The sequence below is a fragment of the Phallusia mammillata genome, chromosome 1 (genome assembly GCF_965637545.1).
Source record: "Phallusia mammillata chromosome 1, kaPhaMamm4.hap1.1, whole genome shotgun sequence".
Classification (NCBI taxonomy): domain Eukaryota; kingdom Metazoa; phylum Chordata; class Ascidiacea; order Phlebobranchia; family Ascidiidae; genus Phallusia; species Phallusia mammillata.
The window spans coordinates 21,438,972-21,462,988 of NC_137252.1; the positions used below are offsets into that span (position 1 = coordinate 21,438,972).

At 37.9% G+C, this 24,017-nt stretch overlaps 3 protein-coding genes across 6 annotated transcripts; 2 read left to right on the plus strand and 1 right to left on the minus strand.

Annotated features, from left to right (window-relative positions):
- Positions 1-1,789: 1,789 nt before the first annotated feature.
- LOC145209508 (ubiquitin carboxyl-terminal hydrolase 44-B-like) lies at positions 1,790-6,770 on the minus strand. 4 transcript variants are annotated; one of them, XM_080079805.1, is made up of 9 exons: positions 6,598-6,770; positions 6,149-6,209; positions 5,634-5,794; positions 5,357-5,426; positions 5,053-5,201; positions 4,264-4,322; positions 3,827-3,984; positions 3,468-3,709; positions 1,790-3,283 (listed from the first exon to the last, which is right to left on the minus strand). In XM_080079805.1, exons 5-8 carry the CDS (start codon positions 5,066-5,068, stop codon positions 3,598-3,600), a joined length of 345 nt encoding a protein of 114 aa, XP_079935931.1. In that variant the 5' UTR covers positions 5,069-5,201; positions 5,357-5,426; positions 5,634-5,794; positions 6,149-6,209; positions 6,598-6,770; the 3' UTR covers positions 1,790-3,283; positions 3,468-3,597. The 4 variants fall into 4 exon arrangements, with proteins under 4 accessions (XP_079935931.1, XP_079935933.1, XP_079935934.1 ...); XM_080079807.1 differs by lacking the exon at positions 6,598-6,770 and adding an exon at positions 6,294-6,497; XM_080079808.1 differs by lacking the exon at positions 5,634-5,794.
- A 387-nt stretch (positions 6,771-7,157) lies between these two features.
- On the plus strand, positions 7,158-9,211 carry LOC145209507 (sodium/bile acid cotransporter 5-like). The gene has a single exon (XM_080079804.1). It carries the CDS (start codon positions 7,194-7,196, stop codon positions 8,574-8,576), a length of 1,383 nt encoding a protein of 460 aa, XP_079935930.1. The 5' UTR covers positions 7,158-7,193; the 3' UTR covers positions 8,577-9,211.
- Positions 9,212-16,458: 7,247 nt separating this feature from the next.
- LOC145235560 (uncharacterized) lies at positions 16,459-20,480 on the plus strand. Its single transcript, XM_080099593.1, has 8 exons — positions 16,459-16,795; positions 16,924-17,133; positions 17,504-17,595; positions 17,697-17,859; positions 17,968-18,367; positions 18,693-19,622; positions 19,756-19,827; positions 19,915-20,480. Exons 2-8 carry the CDS (start codon positions 16,978-16,980, stop codon positions 19,917-19,919), a joined length of 1,818 nt encoding a protein of 605 aa, XP_079955719.1. The 5' UTR covers positions 16,459-16,795; positions 16,924-16,977; the 3' UTR covers positions 19,920-20,480.
- Positions 20,481-24,017: the final 3,537 nt, after the last annotated feature.

Sequence of the window (24,017 nt, forward strand, 5' to 3'; positions counted from 1 at the left end):
CTTATAAAACGTATGCATCTTTTTAAAATGTTGACGGTTAGGGCTTTTAGGGTCTGGGTGAGGGTTTATAATAAAAATAACACAATATTTTAGTTTTAGATGCCCTGTTCGGGCCTAATATTCACCTCTGCGCTGAGAGTGGTACTAAACACCATATGCATGTGGTACCATGGTACCGCATGTTAACACTTGTAAGAAAGTTAGGTCCAAAAGGTATCTGGGATTGAGTTGTAAAGTTATTTTTATTATAAACCCTCACCCTCACCCTGACCCCAATAGCCCTAACCGTCAACATCTTAGTTAGTTTTTTTAGTAGATTGCGTATAGATTGCGTAGATTGCGTATTTTAGAGTAGCCCAGTTTCGATGAGTGGCGCAAAGAGATGAATTATTAATTTAGTAGCTGAAAAGGGACAGGTTTGAGCAAGTTTAAAAAAAAATAAACATACAGAACTTAATTATAAAGTTAGTTATATTGATTTTTTTATAATAATAAATATCATATCGCCTCCAATTGTAAAAGAAAAAAAAACGTACCCTTACCTACACCACCTGTAACCACTGAACAGAATACTAAATGATGTCGTTCAGTGAGGCGGGGTTGTGACAATTCAGTGACAGGCTGTCACCTATCGCCTGTCAATGACACCCTGTCACAGATTTACTGACACCCTGACTGTCACAAATTTACTGACACCCTGTCACAGATTTACTGACACCCTGTCACTGATTCACTGACGCCCTGTCACTGATTCACTGACGCCCTGTCACTGATGCCCTGTCACTGATTCACTGACGCCCTGTCACTGATTTTGACACCCTGTCACAGATTTACTGACACCCTGTCACTGATTTATATATTTTTTTTAAAGAGTATTTTTCCTTTGTCGTTTGAAGAGCCAGGTTGCAGAAAGGGGTTTGAAATAAAGATTGAAAGCAGATTTGATGCACTGTTGGAAAATAATGTTCAAGAATTAACATCTGAGTTCTCTAAAATCATGAATGCGACTGTGATGAAAACTTTGGAAAAGGCTGGAACCAGAAACAAGCCTTGCTGGATAACACAGGAGATCTTGAATACATATGAGATAAGTGTGGCCCACGTGGACACAATATTTGATAGTCATGATACCAAAAAAGGTAAACTAATACCTCAAATCAAGAGTGTCTTATCTGAAGAACAAACAAGGGAAGGACATGATGGTACAGTCTACAGTCTTGTGAACCACTGGTCTAACAGATTGAATACTAGGTGAAAAAAAGAGACCACCATCAAGAACTTGGTCACAGAGGCCCTGTGGAGCACCATGAAGAAACATAGTATCAGTCTCTTCCTGATCAAATCACTGTATAATATAAAGGTCATCAATGCTGTGTTAACCAATGGAAGTGCACTAAAATAGTTTAAGACGGAGTATTTCAAGAGTGCATACTGTTGCCAATCTTGTTTAACGTAGCTTTAATGGGTTAGCCATGTAACATGTCGCCATAGAACTCTTACATCACCATCATGCACAGGACCGACGAGGGAATAAGAAGACAAGGCAGGCCCAGAACAAACTGGCTTTGGCAATGTTCAGGGGTGGACAGGAAAATAGATCATGGAATACAACAGACTAGCAAAGAATCAAGATAGATGGGAGAAATTGCCCCAGGGGTCCCCGGACTACAGCAGTGACTTACTGTGTTAAATGACTCTTTTGTTTGTTTTAACTAGCTTTTGTTTTGAGTTTTCCAAAAATATTGGTGTTGGTACAAAAACTTTTACAGTAATTCTAAAGCATGACAAACTATTTCAGACAGCTTTTATTACTGAACAAAAAACAACGAATTTATGAATGCTTAAAGTGAAGACAAGGTGTGATAAAGAACTTAAAAAGCTAAGCAAGCACACAATATTCTCTAGCTTTCAGTATATAGATTAATACTCTCCTGTAACAATGCAATTGACACTTAAAATTCAAAAAAAAATACCCATCTTAGGGGGGATGCTACGTGCAAAATAATAAAAAATCAAACCACAATCACCCAATCAACACTTTTAAATTGTAACGCTGATAGGCGATTGTTTCCGGTGGTACTAAATACCGCATGTGACCGCATGGTATACCGCATGTTATAACATGGCAGGAAGTTGTAAAGGACTTGAATATGCCTTTACGAAAATATAGTTTTGCGAACTTTTGAAAGCGCTAACGGTTAGAGCTATTCTGGTTGGGTGAAGGTTTGTAATTAAAACAATGCTATAATCTGGTCTAATTTTCCCTTGTTGGGGCTTGTATTCTCGCATTTCACATACCATGCAGTATTTTAAGCAGAATAACATACGGTAACATGCAGTATTTAGTACCACCCATTGTTTCAGGCTGTCAAAACTGCCAAAGCAACCAGCCCGGAGTGTGTCGGATTATAAGAAAGGTTTATAACTTGGGCTGCCAGTGGGTTAAATACTGGAGCTGTTATGGCACATTTACATGACCATATCTACCATCTGGCATGGACAGACTTCAGTTAAGAAAACAACAAATAGAATAAACCAATACACACATCCATAACATCACAATTTATAAGCAAACAGGACATTGCCAAGACTAGAAAATATTTAATGGTCTTACCAATACATTTTCATACCAAATGAAACAAAGCTTTGCCTTTATAAGAGCCATGGCATTTTAGCAGGCTAGTCTACAGCCATATTGAGAAGTTATATGTCAGGGATATCGCCATGAGGCTCTTTGTCCATGAAGCACAGTGTGAGGTACACTACCAACCCGAGTGAGGCTATAAGTAAAATCTTAATAGTCTGTGTGGAATTGAACTAAAACTGGTAAAGTTTAGTGCCTTGTTTACACAAAACGATTTAAACTTGCCTTAATTATATTGTATATCTTATACTCAGGGTCGCCATCCTATTCTTATTTCGAAGACTTGACCTTATTTTGAAAGGCAAGGTCTTTAAAAAGTTTATTTTCCTTATTTCTAAGAAATGTCATTGATTTAGACTAGAGTCCTCAAGTCAAATCCCTACTACAAGTAAACCTGAGTTGTCATGAGATGTAAGTATTTTCTGTACACAAGCAGTTGCTCGAATAGATTGTTTCTGGCAAAAGACTAGCCTGCTAAAATGCCATGGCTCTTATTTCTATGGTGGACCTTCTTCCAGCGACTCATAACTTGCTTGATGGCAAAACTTGTCGATCTTCGTAGCACCCAGTGGTTTCATCCATTTCGATGTCACGAACGCCAAGTAAACATCGGCGGAACTTTTGCAAATGACCGAGCACCTAAAAAATGAAATGTGGTATTCAATTTGGATAGAGTAAATACAGAACAGTCTGGAGATGGTGTTTTACTGAAATAAGACACCAGTATTGATTTTTTCCACATAATCAGACCTTGCACTGCCACACAACAGATAATGCTGGTAAAACACCTTAAACAGGATCAAGTGTAATTTCCCTTATTAACCTTGTATCAATCCCCTTCCTTTCTGTGTTTAATGGAAAATCAGCATTAACTTGTTGCAGATCTTTAATTCTGACAAGGTTTCAAGGTGGTCATCGAGTTTTCCAATGAAGTCTTCTTGTAGTTCTGTGTTTCACTGTAGTGAGACTGTAGCACATGGTTGTTCGTCATCACTCTGACAGTGTTGGTCCTTGTTACGAACATAGTTCTGCCAGTTTCTGAAGGTTTTTCTTTGTCGAACAAACCTACATAGTAAAGACAAAAAAAATTAAAATTATGTAATCTTATGAAAATTGGCAAATTTGGGCATCGAATTTTTGGAGTAACACAATTTTGTGCACTTTTACGGTGTGAAAAAGTACCTTGAATGCCAAATGGCAGTGAAAAGTCTATCATCTCTATCAAGTTGTTGCTGCTGTAATCTTCTCCTCATTTGAACATCTTCATCTGCACTTATTGTGGCTGTCCTCAGTGTGTGTCCACTACGAGTTGTGCCAGTAAAGTTTTGGTATCTAATTGCCTGGAGAAATGTTAAGTATTTCTGATTGAAGTTTTAATATTTACTATGGCACACAATACATAAACTGTTCAAATTTTACCTACTGCACAAAAGCAGCCTAAATTGTTTAACTTAATATTATTGAAATTTTACAAACAGAATTTATGAGCTAATACTTTTTGTCACATGATACAACATAAATTATTTTCCAGGCAATTTCCGACCAAGAAACCATGCCACAGAATTGTTTGGACTGACACAACTACAATTTAAAAAAGATAATAACGCAAATTTGCCTACCTGTAAAGTTTCACGTAGCACCTTGATGTTCCCCGATTTGTTGTCATTGAGAACATATTCTTCACAAGCATAGCAATATACATAGAGTTCATTGACATCAATCACTAATGGATGACCAGATTCCAAATAATGGTTTAATGCAGTGGTTCTTAACCGGTGGGAAATTTCCCACTAGTGGGAAATTTAATGTTTTTAGAGGGAAATTATGTGAGTTAGAAGTCACCAAACTTGGGCTTTTTTTATTAAATTAACCGTTGAAAGTTAATTTAATACAATATTTTCCGCAACAACATGTAAGATTAACTTCACCTAGTTTTGCAAGGCGCATAAAAATCCAACAATCGTTTGTTACGTCACAGACATTACTAAAAGTATCAATGACTTTGTTATTGTTCGCGAATAAATGCATTTGGTCTGTTGATTGTGATGCGATAAATGACTATTGCAAGCACATGACATATAAATAAGATTGCAGTATACCTTTAAGGTCCCGACAAAATCACTTCACAAAATTTTTTTGATTAAAGAATAATTTTTTGTTAATGTTGGGCACAAAACATTATTATAAAAATAACAGAGGGGGAAATTCGAACTTGGTGATTTACTTTAATGGGAAACCACACCAAAAAGGTTAAGAACCACTGGTTTAATGCATGTTCATGGATATATCTGTAGGTTATATACCATTTTATAAATACTCAAATGGTCATCCAAAACAGTCCACACATTATTTATTCATTTTTATAGACTGTAGAACATTTTGTTTTGTGTTTTGACCATGGTTCCTACCTTCCACAAGCAACATTAGGGTAGCTTAGACATGTCCAAACAGACTCAGTTGTAAGGCAAGTGTTGCAGAGCCATCTTTGTGGGTTGACAACTGAATGACGTTCACCAATAGTCATGCGCAGTATGTGCTTGCAATTGCAAATGCTTAACTAAAACAAAATTTGCACAACCCATTAGTGCATGCTTATAGTTAAATTTAGGATTTTGATAAAACTCATCACATGACAATATTTTACAGCAGAGCTAGTAAAACCATTGAAAAATGGACTTTAAATTTACTGAACCATTTAAACCTTCAACACACCTCATACTCTGTGGAGAGTCTAAAACACGTGCATCTTGTAAGATATTGACTTGCTTGCTGATACACCATCCTGAAATAACACATTTGGTAACAAATCACTGTGTGTAATAAAAACGTTTTTGTAGAATGAACAAAAAGAGCATTTTCTGACTCGGACTTGAAAATATTTCAACAAATAAGAGATTTTAAAGTAAAATACTGTTATACACAAGAATTATTGAATCAATAATACATTATTCACTACAGAACTACAATTATTGATTGCTCGAACACATACATGTGAAAGATCAGTAGAGCGTTTCTGCTTCTGGTCAGCTTTCATCAAAGCTTCTGGACTCTTCCTGCCCATGTTTCCAAATGAAATTTGCGAACTCAATGAATTTGATTGTTTACCAGGTAACAAGCTATTTAAATTACAGAACCTATGGAATTCCTAACCTAACAAACACATAAAACATCCATACCAATTTAAACACACTTAGAAATTTATCGCACAGAGCGAATATAATTGGCTAAGTTGGCCACAAAATAACTTTAAAATAATGAACCATATTAAACTTAATTTTGTTTTTTTAGCCATTTAACCCCTTTTAACAAACTCGAAACATGGTGATTCATTTGCAGTTGTTTTTTTCTTTATTTTGTCGAAACACAGTATTTTTTAAAATCTCTGGTTATATAATGTATAAAGTTAAATCTCCAAGTAGACATTGACAATTACAAATATGTGCACACAATTCAAAGGTGCAATTAAATACAACACCTCAAACACCAATAACAACAACCAAATACTTGTGTTAATCTTGGTTATCTTTAAATCTTGGGTTTCCAATCGTTAAATGTTTGTGGCTGTCTGCCAAAAAAATAAAACAAAAAACATCAACAATTTTTTGTGTAAATATGGCAGAATCAGTTTAAATGGGTAAAAAGACATTACCACTCGTAACATTGTCCTGAAGCTAGGAAATTCTAGATGCACTATTTTTTTGAACAGCTTTAAACGTGTTGGTCTTCATGTGTACAAAACGTTTTTTTGTTTGGAAACTCAGATAATCTCCTCTTTTTGCACATAACATTACATATTGTTAAATATTCAGATATGACAATGTGGCACAAAACAGAGGTTAGACATGTTTACATAATAATAAAAAACTACTTAAAACAAATTGATTGAACTTTTTCGCCATGTTAGAGCTCATCAGACTGCCTGGCAGGCAATGAAAGTTCAAAAACACACTTACCTTTGCTGCTTGCAGAATTTAAAGATTTTCCCAAAAAGTCATGAGGTACATTTTTGCACGAAATTTAGATTTAAAACCTTTGTTGCTTGCAATTTTTAAAGAAAACCCTTACAAGCAAAGACCTAATAAATTCGCTTGTGTTCATACTATCGCAAGAACGCCCTGTCACCGATTTTGCCCTGTCACTGATTTAATGGCGCCCTGTCACTGATTTAGTGACACCCCAGCCCTGTCATTGACGCCTGTCACTAACAGTGACAAGTGTCACGAAAAAGTCACAACCCCAGTTGCGTTCAGTGCAGTCATGGGAGGTAGGTGTAAGACAAGTCACATAGATTCTTCGTTAGTTGAAATTGAATAGGTAGTGTCTAGTGTATGACACACAAAGATACAAATTGGTCATAATATTGAATTAATACTGCCAAAAAAAGAGATTTTGATTAACAGACACATGTTTTGTAATCACTTTAATTTATATTATGTATTGTTTACGTGTTGTTTTGTAGTTAAATATAATATATTTAATGAAATTGTCCATTAAACGTTGTGGTTTGGTGTTTACCTACATTTATTTTTTAGGTTGAATATTTTATATCATGGATACTTATTTTTTCAAGATAATGTGTTTCTGGGCTACTATATTTTCATCCGGAACTGTAAAATGTGAGACAAACATAAGCAGCCTAAATGAAAATTCCAACATAAGTTATCCCCTGGAAAGCAACTGGCTGATGGAAGTATATGAAGATGATATTTCGCCGTTTACATATAATTGTTCAAAACCATTGGGAAAAAACAACCTGTCACATCATTTTGTGTTATTTGAAACACATGATTTGGCGATTGGGGGAATATGGATGGAAAACAGTTCTGTAATAGAGACTCATATGAGCTGCAAAAATGGTACTGTTAAAATGTTTGTCAAAGCAGGGCATTTGGGAATAACTTCTATTCGCATCTCACAATCAAGTGATGAAGTTGGCCATACAGTTTTAAATACTGGTGAACTTTCAGTGCATGTTTTAAGAAAAGTTACTTTGTTTGATGAACTGGCAGTTTTTGTCCTTGGACCTTTAATACTTTTTAACAAATGTGCTTTTGGCGCCAAAATAGAAGTTGACATGCTAAAAAGGATTGTTACCCACCCAGTGGAACTTTCACTTTGTTTGCTGACACAGTTTATATTTTTACCTTTGACTGCAGTAGGGTTGGGAACTTTTTTGCAACTTGATCAAATACTTGCCTTGGCCTTGCTGGTATCTGCTGTTTGTCCGGGTGGCGGGGGTGGTTATGTTTTTAGTTTTTTAGTGGAAGGTGATATTACTGTTGCTATAACAGCTAGTCTTGTGTCCACATTAGTTGCCATGGTGGCAATGCCCGCTGTTATTGGCACTTACAGTTACTTCGCACATATACCAAACAACATTGTTATACCATACATAAAAATATTGTTAATGCTTCTAGCCATTGCTACCCCCATAACGTTGGGAATGATTCTCAGAAGGAAAAAACCAAACCTTGCCAAGAAACTGATCACTGTGATAAAACCTTTGAGTCTGTTTTTAATATTTGCTGGACTGGTAGTAGTGGTTGTAACATCCAAATATGTGATGTACGGCCCAAAAGTTGGGTACATATTGGCCATTCTGGTTCCATTTAGTGGCTTGTTCATAGCTACTGTCTTGTGCAAACTTGTATGCCTGGATTGGCCTTTAACCAAAGCTGTGGCACTGGAAAGTGGTCTTAAAAATACAGTTCTTGGTGTTGCTGTCATTGAATTATCTTTTCCCCAACCCCAGGCTGACCTGGCATCAATTCTTATTGTGATGATTACAGTCGGTCAAGTTGTGGTTGCAATGACTTGGTATTTTGTGCATCTGCTTAGCAAAAGTTTCACACAGAGTAGACAAAAAAAAGATAGGGAGGAAGACCCACTGGAGACTGAAATGTTTTTACAACACTCGAGTAGTGCATTTTAGTGTGGTGAAGCTATTACATTTTTGAAAGTTGTTTTATCTTGCATGTGGGATTTATTTATGATGGTCTGGACAGTTACAAAAGTGAAATTATGTATTTATCTGTTTTTTTGTTCGTAGTCAGTCGTATATGAACCATAAAATGTTTTGAACATTTTTCCAGCATTTTGCCTTTGTTTTTTACATTTAAATTGTTTTACTTTGTTCTAAACATTTCACGTTTTATGTTGTCTGATGTGTAAGGAGTTCTGTAATCATATTTTTATTGTTTTTAGTAAGAATGTTTAAACCTAGAATTTGTTTATTAAACTAAATTTTGACTGTATGATGCATATTAAAATAAATTGTGCATGTAAGTTCCATAGCAGTTTAAAACTGTTTGTATAACATAAAACATACACGATATTTAATGTTCCTATGCATGTAAATCACTGTTCATTTAAATCCATGCAGTGTACCCTTGTTGACAATTGACAGAGAATTTGGTGTTTATGACATTTGTTGTTTATTTATTTTTGTCAAATTTGTGTTGTACCCACTGAGTTTATTGCAGCTTTTGTTTCTACACTTCAGGTATGTTGTTGCACTGTTGTATATTGTTGATTGTGAGATGGCCCCCAACAAAGAATATTACGTAGTTTTTACTGTGTAGGCGGGAGGCATATAATTTTGGGGCAAACTTTTTGTATTCTTACAGCACAAATTAATCATTTTTTTTGAAAACGGATTTTGAATCTAAACAAAATGACAACTTTAGTAATAGATCAAAACCATCAACAGCATGGCTTAACCTGACGATCACTGTTTGCCTTTTTAACTAGAGTAAAGTAAAACCAATGGACGATAAAATCCTTGGTAAAACAGAATCAGTCGGTTCAATAAAGGAATATATATTTCGCCTATGTGGCATCATCAGTTCCTGTAATCGAAATACAAATCGATATAAAAATGAGTGCTAAAACAAACACGCTAAAATAAACTCAAAGCGGTAAAACAGTATAACAAAGAAACACAGGGGATGCTGTTACTAATTGCCAAAGCTAACTGCACCAACCTCAAACCAAAACAGAACAAAACAAGCGCAACTCTGGGCACCGGATCGAGCGAGAAAAAATAAAGATAAGACGCAAAAGGTAGAACAGGTACGCGCTTGCAGGGAGATAACAACAGCGGTGAGTGCCGATGGAGTTTTACCGTACTCGAGGCAGGACCATGATGGTCTTTATTGAACCGACTGATTCTGTTTTACCAAGGATTTTACCGTCCATGGGTTTTACTTTACTTGAATCTAAACATACATGTTTTTTTACCTTTTATATTCGTAATCATGTCCTAATCGGGTCAACCGATATTGAAACTAACCTGACATAAATGTTCAACATCTTTAAAATATTATGTGGACATCTGCTGCCATGGACGTCCGCAGCGGGGGGCAAGAGGGGGCGCGTGCCCGCCCCTGGAAAAAAGAAAAACGCAAACGGTCGGAAAATCCGCATCTTAAAACAAAATACAATAAACATTCACACAGTGTTATACAAAAACTTTTACTGGAACGTAAACTGAAGACGTCGTGGGTCTCCACCCCGTTAAACGCACACAATACAAGCTGTAACTGTAACAGAACAGGATGAGGTTTTACAACAGATTAAATGAATCGAACATTATTAATTAACAATAGATCGGTAACAAGCATATTATTGCGTCATTGATGGATTATGTCAAAAAGCCATTATGTGAGATCTTCACTGTGTCTGTTGTTAGTTGTTACATCTGATAAAGTTCGTGTATGTAAATCCTACTTCCGTTAAAAAAGTATTTGCCAACCTACCAGATACTTCAGTGATAGTAAATATTCTGTTTATTGCACTACTTTGCTACATTGGGATTGGCAAGAATAAGTAGCACTGTCAGATGATTTTTGTTCTGAAATACCGTTAATCGAACGGCGATGTGACGATAGTATTGCCCTCCCCTGTATTTTTTCCTGCGGACGCCCATGTCTGCTGCTAAGCTTTTAAATCATTCGTGTTGGGATGAAAAGCGTCGATGTAGCTGTGACACCACGGAGGCCGTGATTAATGCCAAAAATCGATACTACAGCCTAACAAACCTCGGGTTATATAATGTGCGGTAGAATTTCGTTTACGTGTAAATTCACTTTCGCGATTGCAGGAAACAGTTGCTCGGCATTTGCCCTGAACCTTAAAAGTATATAGCAACTATACGAAATCATCACGAAACATAACGCGCTCTCGCACAATTTTAATGATAAACGGTTTGTTAATGGTTTGCACGAAATTCTAATGGATAAAACTGCAAGCTTTTTGTTTTTTGGGCTGCAAGCGTTCCAGCACTCGAAGCTCGGTTTCTCATAAAAAAAACTTCGGTCAAAAACAATTGCGCTGCAGCGCTATTTTAGCTTATTCTGTCATGGTTTGATTTGGTGCGTACGACATACATACAGTTTTCGAATTCCTTTACTCACATACAGAACTACAGAGTGCATGTCGACATATGGATCGGGCGGCCTGGCCATTCAGTGAACAACCGCCATCGCTGAAATGCGCAGCTTGTGGAACAAATTGTCATAACTCACCAATCACTGTCGGCGCCAGATAGCAATAATGCGTTGCCTGCACAAGTCGAGCTAATTCTATTAGGGCGCTGTTAATCAGTGCCGGATTAAGGGTCTGCTGGCCTGTAGGCACATTTTATACCCGAAAATCAGGGTTGTCAACTAAAAAATTAGAATTGTCAGTGTTGCCAAATCATTCTACTGATTTTAAAGTGACCTGGATTTTTGACTGACCTGTAGGGACGTGCCTACTTTGCCTAATGGTTAATCCAGCACTGCTGTTAATTATAAAATCTTCCCAAATAGTCGGCCCAAAATATGCAATAAAAGTGGCGCAAACAGAAAAAAAACTGGTTAAACTTTGCACATCGTGGCTTGTTACCGCGTTTCGTAAATAAGTCACTTCAGACTGAACTTTGAATTGAAACGATTTCTGCACACTTTGAAAGAGTATTGATCAAACTTCTACAGAAAAGTTAATCGCAAACCGTTGTCTGCAAATGACACAATTTTTTAACGTAGCATTAGTCATTTTCCAAAAAGGCAAGGATCATATGTACCAAGTTTATAGGATAACGAAAGCAAGAAAATGTTTGAGATATTTTCAGGAGTAAACACTTTAGTTTTACACACCCACCGTACTGCGAAGGCCATACCTGACTAAACAAGACAAGCAAACGTAATTTACCGGTTCTTTATCGTTGCTGTAAGCGTCGTGGTGGCTAGCTTTAGAGCAGAGGGAGCGAAATGACAGGCAAATACTCTTAGTGACATATAGGGCTCGTTCGAGCAGCACTCGAGTTGTACAAGTGTTTGTTTTTGATAAAGCTAGTGCTCTAACAAGTGACGTTTGAACACGGTGTCACATCAAACTTTCGCAAGTTTTCCGTTGCGCAAGATCCGATTAAACTTTGGACACGTGCTGGGTTTGATCATCTCCTGTTAACATGGTATTGGCTTGGGATAAGTTTGTTGTTCTCACAGTTTTGCTTCACAGAAAGAAATTCCTGGCGAATTGTTGTATTGCTACTACATGTTATTTGTTTTAAATCGAATTAGGCTACTAGGTGATAGTCCTTCAAACGCCGTTTTATTAAACCAAAAACAACAACAACATATGTACCCTGTATTTTGAAGTCCAAAAATACAATATCCAAAATAATAAAGAATTCCACTTTCTTAAGATTGTGTTATAAGGACCGTCGACCATAAGATTGCCGTAATCACGTTCATATTTACTAGACGTGATTTGTCGCCACTCCCGAGTTAACCTTTATTTGCAGATTCTTGTATCCGAAGATAATATCAAGTGTTCTATCGTATCACTCACGAAGCACACGAGCACAACGGCAATTAAACAACAAGGTTGCTAGCCAACGAAAACAATCGACCCTTAGTTTTAGGCCCCCTGTCAATTACTGACCTGAAATCCCAATCAAGATTGCGCAATTGTTTATTCTTCAGGACGTAATCTTCGTCACGGTAAAGAATCTTGCAAGGTTTATCTGTAAATCTGTTTTACGCATCTATACCGACTACACGGTCTTCACAATTTTGCAATTAATAATTTATAAATAAATCCCATCGTTTCCATTTTCACATGGTACTGAATTTGCTTGCAACACGATATAATCGACTCACACCTTTAAAAATTGATGTGACAAAATGTCAAAGGTTTTGGCAGAGGATACGATTTGTAAACTCGCGGACAGATAAGAATCCACTACAATTTATGGTCGTTGTACAGTACTGACACGCGTAATAGGCGAGTAAATAAGTTCAGAGGGGAACAGTCACTCATGTTTGTATTTGTTCCTTTGGTGCGACGTGGGCAAATTGTCGAGTGGCATCCCGAAATTTATTTACCGGTCGAAAACAGGCAGCTCAAAGTTCGTTGCGTGCCAGGGCTCCACAGCAGGGCTTGCTATGTTTGATGGGCCAACCACTTGTCTTGCCAATGACTTAAACTATAGCTGGTCGTTGTGGGTAAATTTCTTCCCATTTTGTGCGTAGGGTCGCCGCAAACCTATGTCGGTCAATATTGAAACACTCACCCGGGTTTTAACATGTGTGTAAAGAACACAAACCAAGTCAGCTACATGACTGATAACATCCATGTACGAAAGAAACAAAAGCAATGACAACTATTATGCTCGTCTGAAATTAAAAGTTATTGTTACTTTCTTTTTACATTTTAATTACTTTTCTGTGATTCAATTTCCATGATATTACACTAACGTTTTTTAACTGGTATGACGATGTAGAAATGAATGTTGCTTATATCTCTATTTTTGAACGCATACAACATTAAGATAGCATGAAAGAGGGTTTGGTTACACATAACCTTACTTGCAAACTTGTTTCAGGTTCGGCTACTGCGTCAGCAACATTTGCCGAACCTAAATATTTCATTACATTAGGGCAGACTTTACAGCATGAAGCTGGTATTTTTGGTACCGGCACCAAGATCCCATAGTGATGATGTCTATCTGCCATCAACAGACGCTTAACGCGCAGTTTAATGGCTGCGATCACTGTTTCTTTCCCTAAATATTGCTGAGGGAAAATGCACACCTCCTCTGTTTAATAATTTATCTCGGCATGTTCCTATCTGTATTCGAGCCAAAGGCGAGGAAGAAGCCTTGTCAACTATATCATAATAGGAGATCCGTAGGCAATCATAACTGTTCAGTGACTGAAAGTCGGCAACTTACGCAGGAAAATGTATTCCTACTTTATGTAAAATAAATACACTTTTAGAGCATGCGAAAACTCCCAATGCGATATTGAGCGGTTGTTAAAAAAATATATTTTATAAATGCAATCAAAAAAATGCCCAATAAATTTTAATATTAAACATGGAATAAGCATTACAAAACCTGGAATAAGCATTATTTCTAAAGGACGGGTTGAACAAAAGTTCAAACTTGACAGCTAGAATCTTGTCACCAGTGTCGGAAATGTAAGACTGGCTACAAGCAGTGGAGGACATCTTCTGTTGAGCTGCATGACTTGCAATGACTAGTCAACAGATATTTGTCATAGGCATCGTACGAAAGCAAGGTGAGGTATAAACTGTGCAGTACTTTGTTTTCTGACGAAATCGTTTAAAGCGGTGATTTGGTTTGTTAGCGGGAAGTTGTATGCCCTATATCAGTGTGGCGTTGTAAAACGCGCAGAATATCACGCATGCAAACAGGCCCCTGACAAGAATTTGGACAAAGAACTGGTCTCAGATTATCTAGGAGAATTGACGATTATCCGTTACGGTGTGCATTGTCTTATAACGAACAAACGATGCAACTGTAACAGTTTGATTCCCCCAGTGTTATTATCTGCCTCTCGTAGGAAACAAAGAACAGCGAGCATGGCGGCAATTAGATGATAACACCGTCCCATTAATTTCAGAGCGAATCCCTTTTGTCTGTACGCAGCGCGACAAGTTTCTATTCCATTGTTTTATTCTGTTTGTGGAAACTCAATTGCTACAGACGAAAGCTGAAAACAGTTTTTGAGCCTTGTTTGATTTGAATTGTTTGCAGCTGTTGTAGTCAAGATTTGTTACCTTGTAAACAACAATGGTTCAGGCATGTTTCGTTGACAAACTTTTCTTGAAAATACCAAAGACTAACTGTAGGTTTTTTGTTGTTCCCGCGAAACTGTCTGGGCATATGTAATTAGTTTATTTGCTTGAATTTAAACGTTTGAACGTTTGTAACAACACGGTAGACGAAAGATTACTGTTTTCAAAGTATACATAACAGTATTTTATTTCCATGCATGTAATTTATGTATCTGATATGTCTTTACTTTGTTAAACGGATAATCAAAATGTTGGTTACAGCAGAGTTTGGGCCGGGCTTTTCGGGCCGGATTCGGGCTTAGTTTTTATCAAAAAAACGGGATTGATTCGGGCCTGACTTTACACTTTGTGTCAAATAAATTTTTCTAGCTCAATAGCCAGTTGTTGGGCCTGACCTGATGTCAAACAGCATTGTTTTTCAGGCTTCTACCAGTGGCACAACAACATTTCTACAAACAAAACAGGTCGCGTCACTTACAATACTCCTGTGAATTCCGCTTCCTGTGTAAGTGAAAAATGCTGTAAGTGCTGTCAACGAGTCCGATGTCAAACTACGACCCTTTGGACACGCGCTCCATTAACAACAAACACATGGAAGTGACACTTTGAAAATACTTTTGCACTTAATTAGCAGGGTTCAACTTGCGAACACAGTCGATATATTTATCAGCCAACAGTCCTCTAAGAAATGTGATAAGAATATCAGGCGATGAAATATTTACAACTGCAGCCTATTGAAGTTGTCATGGTCTTGCAACGTTTAAAGCACAGAGAACTAAAAAATATAATAAAGGCTAACATTTTGGTCACTGGACACTAACGTTTAATTTGTAGGTAGCTCTGCAGGTAAAGTTCTATTGTCTTGTAACAAAGGCTGATAATTTGAATGTGAGAACAAGTGCAAACAAGTGTCAGAGCAGCACCTGTTGCTAAGTCAACATAACCACCGTTACGAAATTATGTTTTCGAACTTTTAAATAGTTTATGTTTGGTAAGACTATAAGCGGTTAAATGTTTTAGTTATTACTTCATCAAAGCAAGAAATATCGTGCCAGGCGTCAAGTCAATGTGATAAATATTTTTAAACACAACTGAGTTAATCCCTTCCTGTACTAAAAATCGGGGAACAGACAGGGCGCAGCGGGACAGTTGGTCTGCAAACATTCTCTTTGTCAATGGAGTAAATGTAAAAGGTGTTTGTGATCCCCTGCTGCCGCCCTTGTTTTATGTTATCGGCCTTCGTGTCTACATACCCGGCTTGCGATAATCCGTTAGTCTGCCGCTGAGCTGACAAAACGCAATTGGCAAAAAAATACCATTTCAAACATATAAGTTGAAATTCGTTCAGTAATTGGCAGTTTCGCATTGGCCAATTAAACAGGCATATGCTAACAAAGAAGCATTGTATATTTTAAACAGTATTATCTCGGCAAATGTTGATAGTTTTAAATACTCTAACCAGTATTCTTGGTTGTTAGCGCGGTAAACTGAAGTTACAGCAAAACTTTTAGAAAAAGTAATTGGTTGTCCCAGCAAAATCACAAGGTTATTAAGAAATATTTCATGATCTATAAACAACAACGCTTTTTTTACTTGTTCGCATAATTGTCTGACAGCCTCATTCCTTAAGTCTAAAATATTAGTTTACAACGACGCCAGGAGGCGACATTGAGCACCGTTGGCGAGAAAAAAGTTGCCGAGGACAGACGGAGAGAAGAGTAAGACAGAGCGACAAATTCGTAACACTGACTCGACGAGAAAGGCGAGAAGCGGTCTACCGGGATTTGCGCCAGTTGAAAAAATGTCGAACTCGCGTGAAAACAAACGCGAAAAAAATGATCTCTCTTTCCGCTTCATCCTATTTAGTTGTGAAAACTGATTTCGAAGATGGACATGCAAAGCAGCTGCGGATATTCTGCTAGAAAATCATACTAACTGGTTGTATGTTTACACAGATATAGGAAAAACATTCGTATTAGTGTGGTGTTACGTTTAGCCATAGGATTACATCAAACAAGTTTTTGATATTGATGACAAGAAAAAGTCTGTTGAATTTTACTTGCAGTAAGTACAGTTGATAAAAATTTTACCAAGTTACGAAAGTATGATACAATAAATGTTAAAAAATGTTAATTTTAGAATTACATGCATTAACGGTTACATCACGCTTTTCAAATAAATTATATTTTTAGAAATTTCAACGAATTCCAATCAACGTCATTTAAAGTGATCAATTCTGATAGTCAATGGACGCTCGACTCGTAGCCGCTCGACTTCCCGGGCTTGCGATGTACGGAACCCCGTATCAGTCACCGCCTTTTCAGGGCTATCTTCCGTACGGACCCGCCGCGGCTGCTGCAGTAGCTGCTGCGACAGACCCATCGGCATTTTACTCACACATGGTAAGTTACTGTCAAAAACATACTTTTCACGATCTTTGTAACAAACAAACAATATTAGCCGTCGAAAAAATACTTATGTTTACAAAATGGCCGGCGCATGTCATATCTATTCATATTTTACGTCTTTGGTTACGGAGCCAGATTGTTACACGGAAGTTCATCAGGCGTAATATTGTTATTATTATGTTGAACTAATGTTAAACCTGAATAACTTTTGTTGATGGTTGTGTATGTAGGCTACTGTATTTATGTCATTGGCATACAATCCCATCAACTTGCTCATTGGTGTATGTGCAAAACATATGGCCTAAAATATAAACAACAATGGCCTTGCTTTATATTTGCAATTTTTGACGTTTTTACTTTCTAGGGCCCCGGCGATAATTCCGAAGCTTGGCGGGCAGGACTGTCTCAAGCCGCCGCCTACTACGATCCCGCGGTGGCTGCGCACTACGGATACGGGTGGGTATATGTTTTGTATTATTAACATTGGTGATGGACGTTTCTGCTTTTGTTTCGTCAAGTAGTTTTGTTTTGCAAAGCTGATTTTGTTGTCTTTTTAGGTACGGTCCAATGGGCTTGACCGATGGTGCACGCCGAAAAAATGCCACCAGAGAAACAACTTCAACATTAAAGGCTTGGCTGAACGAACATCGAAAGAATCCGTACCCAACAAAAGGAGAAAAAATTATGCTCGCCATTATCACTAAAATGACGCTTACTCAGGTTCGTGCAACCAACAATTTAATGCAGATTTGGGAATTTTTTAAAGATTTTTTGGGATTTTTTTGTGATTGCATTATTTTTGTACGTTCATATACATTTTTACATTAGGTGTCAACCTGGTTTGCAAACGCTCGTCGTCGACTAAAAAAGGAGAACAAGATGACCTGGTCACCACGCAACAGATGCGGTGAAGATGACGATGATGAAGATATGGATGATGGCAACCACAGTATCCCTAACAACAACAGTCGGTCTTCAACGCCCATCGGAAACGACAGCGATATTTGTTCTCAACCAACAAACAACCCCATGGTTCCGCCCGGCGCCCATATACGTCGTGAAGTTGTGCGGCCAAACGGACACAGCAGCGGTGGCGAAAGTTTGTCGGATGAGAGCGCGGTATATTCCGATCAACCGGAAAATTCACACCACGTCGATAAACCAAGCGAAAACAACGATACTGCCCAGTCCGAAGCGAACAACAACGGAAAAGAATCGCCGAACTCAGGTACCTTGTTTATTAAAAATGGCGGCGGTTTAACAGATGTTGTTTAGCGGTATTCGAGTACGCTATATTAAAAGTTGGCAGCAAAAGGCAAGTAATTCACACTGCAGGGTCACGGCCCGGTCACAAAAAGTGTGAACGATTTAGCCTTGTAATTAGTTAATACATGCATGCGCCGTCATGACGATTTACTGACAAGCGGTGAGCGTTGTATGCCATCACGTGTCAATAACCCTTACACGATGAACTCGCAATGAACCATTGACTCACCTCACGTACAAGATTGGTTTATGCAATAGTTTTCGAAATTAAAATCGTTTACTTTTAGGATTTACCCGACTCAACGAAGAACACCGAGCAAGACAGCTATCTTCACATTTTGCTCGCCATGCAATTCACCCATATGCAAACCCACGTAGCTCCCCATCAGCAATTCCCAGCAGTCTTTCACCTTCTGTCCATTCTACTCTTCGCACTGGAATGCCCTTCAAAGGAAGCGTGTCATGTCACCTACCGACCTCGCAACCGCCACATCGCATTTTTCACCCCGGACATAACTTGCCTGCTCAATTCAACCCGGCCGCTGCTGCTTCTCTTATAGCTGCCTCAAGGGGCCATACTTTGCCGCCGCACGTAATGGCCGCTCTCAACGAACAGGCGCAAATGCATCATTACCAGCAAGCGTTACAACATCTTCCTGGCAACCCTATGCGCATTGGTCAATCTGACGGACATGTATCGGGAAGCGAAAGTCCATCACCATTATCCCAAACAGCTTCTAAATCTCCACAAACCCCTTCAAGTACGACTGCCTCGTCAACTGGTTCATCTTCACCTCCTACCAAACCAAAAATTTGGTCCCTGGCTGATGTTGCAACAAGTGACGACAATCCGAAAAAATCTGAAACAAATTCCCCCCCAGGATCAGCAAGAAGAACTGAAATAAACTTTCAAAATGATACAGGGGCTGTAAGAAGTTGGATGGATGATGTTTTGCATCAACGAATAACCGGACTTTCGGGAAAAACACCGACATCTCTATCTAACAATGTTCCTATGACGCCCCAGCAGTTGCACCAGTTAGCCATAACTTTAAGTTCCACCCATTCTCAAGGCAACCACATGTTGGATCACCAGCATCTTGTGAACGAGGGTGTGCGAATTCCTACAGGTTTTATGGATGTATCGTCGTTTCATAACCACACGAACCTGATGCGCCAACAAGTTTTCAACCTCAACCAGCGTAAAGACTCGAAAGGTGGTTAAATATTTAAGTCACTTATAACAGGCAAAACGTAATCGAGTGAAAAGTTAACGTGATATAGTTTCAAACGGGCAACCACGTTTTTTTCCCTTTGTGTTCTTCACTAAAATATGGTATTCATTTTTAGATTGTGTACCCGATGACAATGATTCGTTACACTCATCTGACACACAAGACCATCATCCGAATGGCAAAACCGGTAAGTGAAACTTTATCACATATGCCTAATTATATGATAGTTCTTGAATTAGCAGACTTTTTAATTGACAAATTTTGTGTTTTACAGATTAAAACCAACTTCGGAAAATTTGTCAATGAAACCCATCAGCGCAAATCATGCTGTGATATTACCTTACTGCTGGAAATATGCATCGTGGAAACATGACTGTTTCTGACTGAGAGCGTCTGTAAGGGTCGGAGGCCGCTTAACAATTTTCTAGTTTCGTGAAAAGCTGCTACAGCTAATCTACATTCGTGGCAACATTGACGAAAGCCTCCCACACCAGGATTTTCGACTAAGAAATGTCAACTAAGGCAGGTTGTTATTGGACATAAACCAGACGTCAACATTGGTTTACAACACATAACGAGGTACTTACATGTTGTGCTGCCCAAGCTGCGCTCAAACTCCATGTTTGAAAAGCACATTTTCAGTTTCCAAGTATTATCCATTCTTTCTTGTGTGTGCATGTATACTTTGCCTGTGTCTTATTTTGCAACTGCGAAATTGACTCGAGTCGAAATTAGATATATTATTGTTCGCTATGAATGGTTGTGTCAAAGTTCACGTTTACTGTCGTTTTTGGTTATTTAGCGCATCATGAAAGGCAAAATAAATATGAAATATTCCAACTAATATCTGCTTTCTTTTTCTAAGTGTTTCGAAACAAAAGATAAACATTGTTTTCAATGTTTTATGGCCTGTAAAAAGATTGCCTAGCCGTAAAGGAACGACTTGTTAACATTTAATTATGTGGCGAAGGATTTTCGCAGTGCGATGAGGGTAGATGATAAAAGAAGTGTAAACAGTACATCCGGTGACCGGCGCTGTTGTTAGTGGCAAGCGCTTGTCAAACAACTCGGGAGTGCGGAAAGATTATGGACAGGTTTAGTTGCTATTGTGAACTAAAATTGCTATTGTGAAAAAAATTCAAAAAAATCTCGGTTATTGAAATCTGTAAGATATCATTTAACAGGACAAGTTTCATTGGAGGAAACCTGACTTGTGTTTATAAATTTAAAAAGCTACAATGTTTTAATGAACAATTGTTAATAAATTTCTTTCATCACGACGCCATTTTGAAATGTTGTGGTCGTGTTTCGATATTATGGTCTAAACATGTTGAAACTGGTTCTTTGCCCGTCTTTTGGAAGTAACCTGAAGCCAATGGTCAATCAGCGTTCTTTTAATAATAATCAATAATATCAATTCTGATAAACTAGTTTAAAATCTAATTGTTATTGATTTCTAGCACTAATACAACAAATGTGTCAGAGGCCTCGTGGCGAGGTTTCCAGACTTGCGCGCATTACTTACAGAGAAGAGCAGTGTGGCTGTCACTTTAATGCTGTATGATATTTTCAAGTAGGGAATTTTAACGGCGATTTGTTGATTAATAATGTATGTTCCACATAGCCGGTATCTGTTTGTTAGATGCTTGCTGTCTTGGGACTTCTCTCATTGGTTTCGCCTTTGAAGTTGCCTTTTTCACAACAGTTCTATTCACGCATCACCTTCATGCACACATCTCGCTTCCCAGACGTACTTAAGATAGTTAGATATATATACTACCGGTAGTGTAAATGGTGGAAAGCTCACACAAAAAAACAAAACTTGATTTTAGGAAAAAAAGTCACGTAACTATGAAAAATACTTTAATTTGATTAAAGGGCATTTTACAAAACCAAAAACTGCCATGCTTTACGTATTTATGTGTATTCTTTTCAAACATATTTTGTAACTTTTCATATTTTTTTACACTTTGGTTAACATGAATACAATAACTGGAAACAGAAAATCAAGTGGGCTTAATAGCAATCCTCGTAAATGGATGCTGAACTATTCTCACGAAGCAACATGACAATTACGTTGTATTTACAAGATAATTCAAAGCAGAAATTGTGATTCGGTTTGTGAGCATTGAGAAACAGCTCGCTCACCGGGATTGACTCGTAATAGATAATAACAGTTCGTGTGTTACGAATATTGAATTACTCGTAGGCATCAACGTACAAACTAAGTCCTCAATGAGCAGTACAGTGAGCTGGAGACTGAAAAACGTGTTAGAGTTTGAATGTCTGGGGAGAAGATGGCTGTAGAGTGAAAATTTAGGGATTTATGGCAAAACTCATTGCCAGTTGACAATAGCTGGTTTTTGAAGGCAGTGATTTATAAGATTCGAATTAAATTAGGGCGACACCTGGAGTTTTTGCTCGCGGTTGAACGCATTGCATTGTTGTTCTATGTGGAAATTGATGTAAATTTGTTCCGCCACAAGACGACACGTCAGCTGAAGTTTGTGAAATGTTTGCAGGAACACGACACAACGTTCGTGTCAATTACGTTTGCGATATTCACCTCTCCTGTAGCATTTTTGGACAAATATTTTTAAATAGGAATATGACATTGCATTGTCTGAATATTCTTTGGAAACCTAATAAAATTGTACGTTTTTCTATTTACATTTTTCGGGGTTTATTGATTGTTTTTCTAAAAAGTTTTGTCTAAAAAAATAAGAAAGTTCTGATAACACAGCAACACTTGATTTTCTTCGATAAGCCTAAATTACACACAACGTAAAAATTTAGTGGCACATTTACAGCAATATATAAACCCTTGATGTGTATACAAACATTGCCCAAATGCGCCACCTTATCAACATGTATTTGTTGCCGAAGAAGGATTACACATGTTGTAGTTGGTGCAGAAAGGAGCAACACCAAGTCCAACACTCTAAATGTGTTGAAACGTATTTCATGTTGCAATTACCACACATGAGTGGATTGTGCTGCGCGACTGGTTTGTATAATCCAGCCTCGACCATACGCCATACACACTAGCGGATACGCTGGGCGCAGAGCGAGAGAAATTTATTAGTGGCGTGAAATTGCGTTATAAACCGGTCAAATCGCGTAAACAAGCAAAGGAAAAGGCGCAGATTAAACAGGATTAACCCCGATAGGTGCTGCTTGAAAGATCCCGATGTGACGTCCACAATATGTCGATTGCCCCCGGGTTGACCTTCGTCGACTGCGTGTTACGTCATGTCAATGACAACTGTACCGAGTAACCTAATCCAAAGGCGCCAAGGCTAGAATGCATAAAGTATAGTCCATAAACAGAGCGAACATCTGTGGAATTATAATGGGATTTTAGCCGTGAGTCAGGTAATATACTGATATTTGGATTCAATTAGGATGCAGTCGCCAAACCAGACATGCAGGATCTAAATTTAAATTTGTTTTACTTGTGAAATATTTATATCTACACACAAATATACTGCACCAAACAACAAAGCTGTGTAAAATAATTCCTACACAATTGGTTCTTTTTTGACAGATTAACAAACGTCCACTGAGGAACATTTTGCCGCCTGTTTTCTTGCCAAGTGAAGAGCGTTTCTTTACCTCAACGAGATTGCGGTTTTGTAACTCGTGAGTCACTCTTTGTACCATAAATATTTACGTGTACGGAGCGGAAGACAGGTGCTCAGACAAGTGTTTGGTTAGTCAGTACAACTTAATTTGGCTCATCTGTTGAATGTAAATTCAATTTGAAACCAAAAGAATGGCACTGTTTTCACATCATAAACGTAACAACAGTGGTTTATATTATGCCTATGTATGGGCTTTGTTAACGCTGAGTGACATTTTACAGAAAATCTCCTTAACCAACTCAAATTATAACACGTTAGTGCGAAGCAACTGGACGCCTCTAAACAAAATTAGTTTCGCTCTGTTTCATCGCCCTTTCGAACTGATTCGTTCCGGGGTTACCACCGAATTATGCCCAGAGCAACATTCTGTCCTTTTCCGATAGGTACAAAAACAAAGTTAGTCACAATTAGTACAAACAATACGTTTTAACTTGTTCACCCGACCAATTTCAAAATTTTTTTTATAATCGTGACAATACGTTTGAGTAAAATTGCAGTTTAAGTATGAAATATAAAGCAGGTTCTTTTAGGGCAAAATATTGTAATGCACACCTCAATACTTTGATGTTTTCAATGCGTTGATGTTTGTCACCTTTTTTCAAAGCGGGCGTTGTCTTGACATTTATTGTTCAAACAATTGCCGCCTTTGCTTACACGGGTAATAAACAGTTTATGAGCCACCGAGTGCCGACAGCGTTCATTCCCTGTAACACAACTAATCACAAGTCAAAGC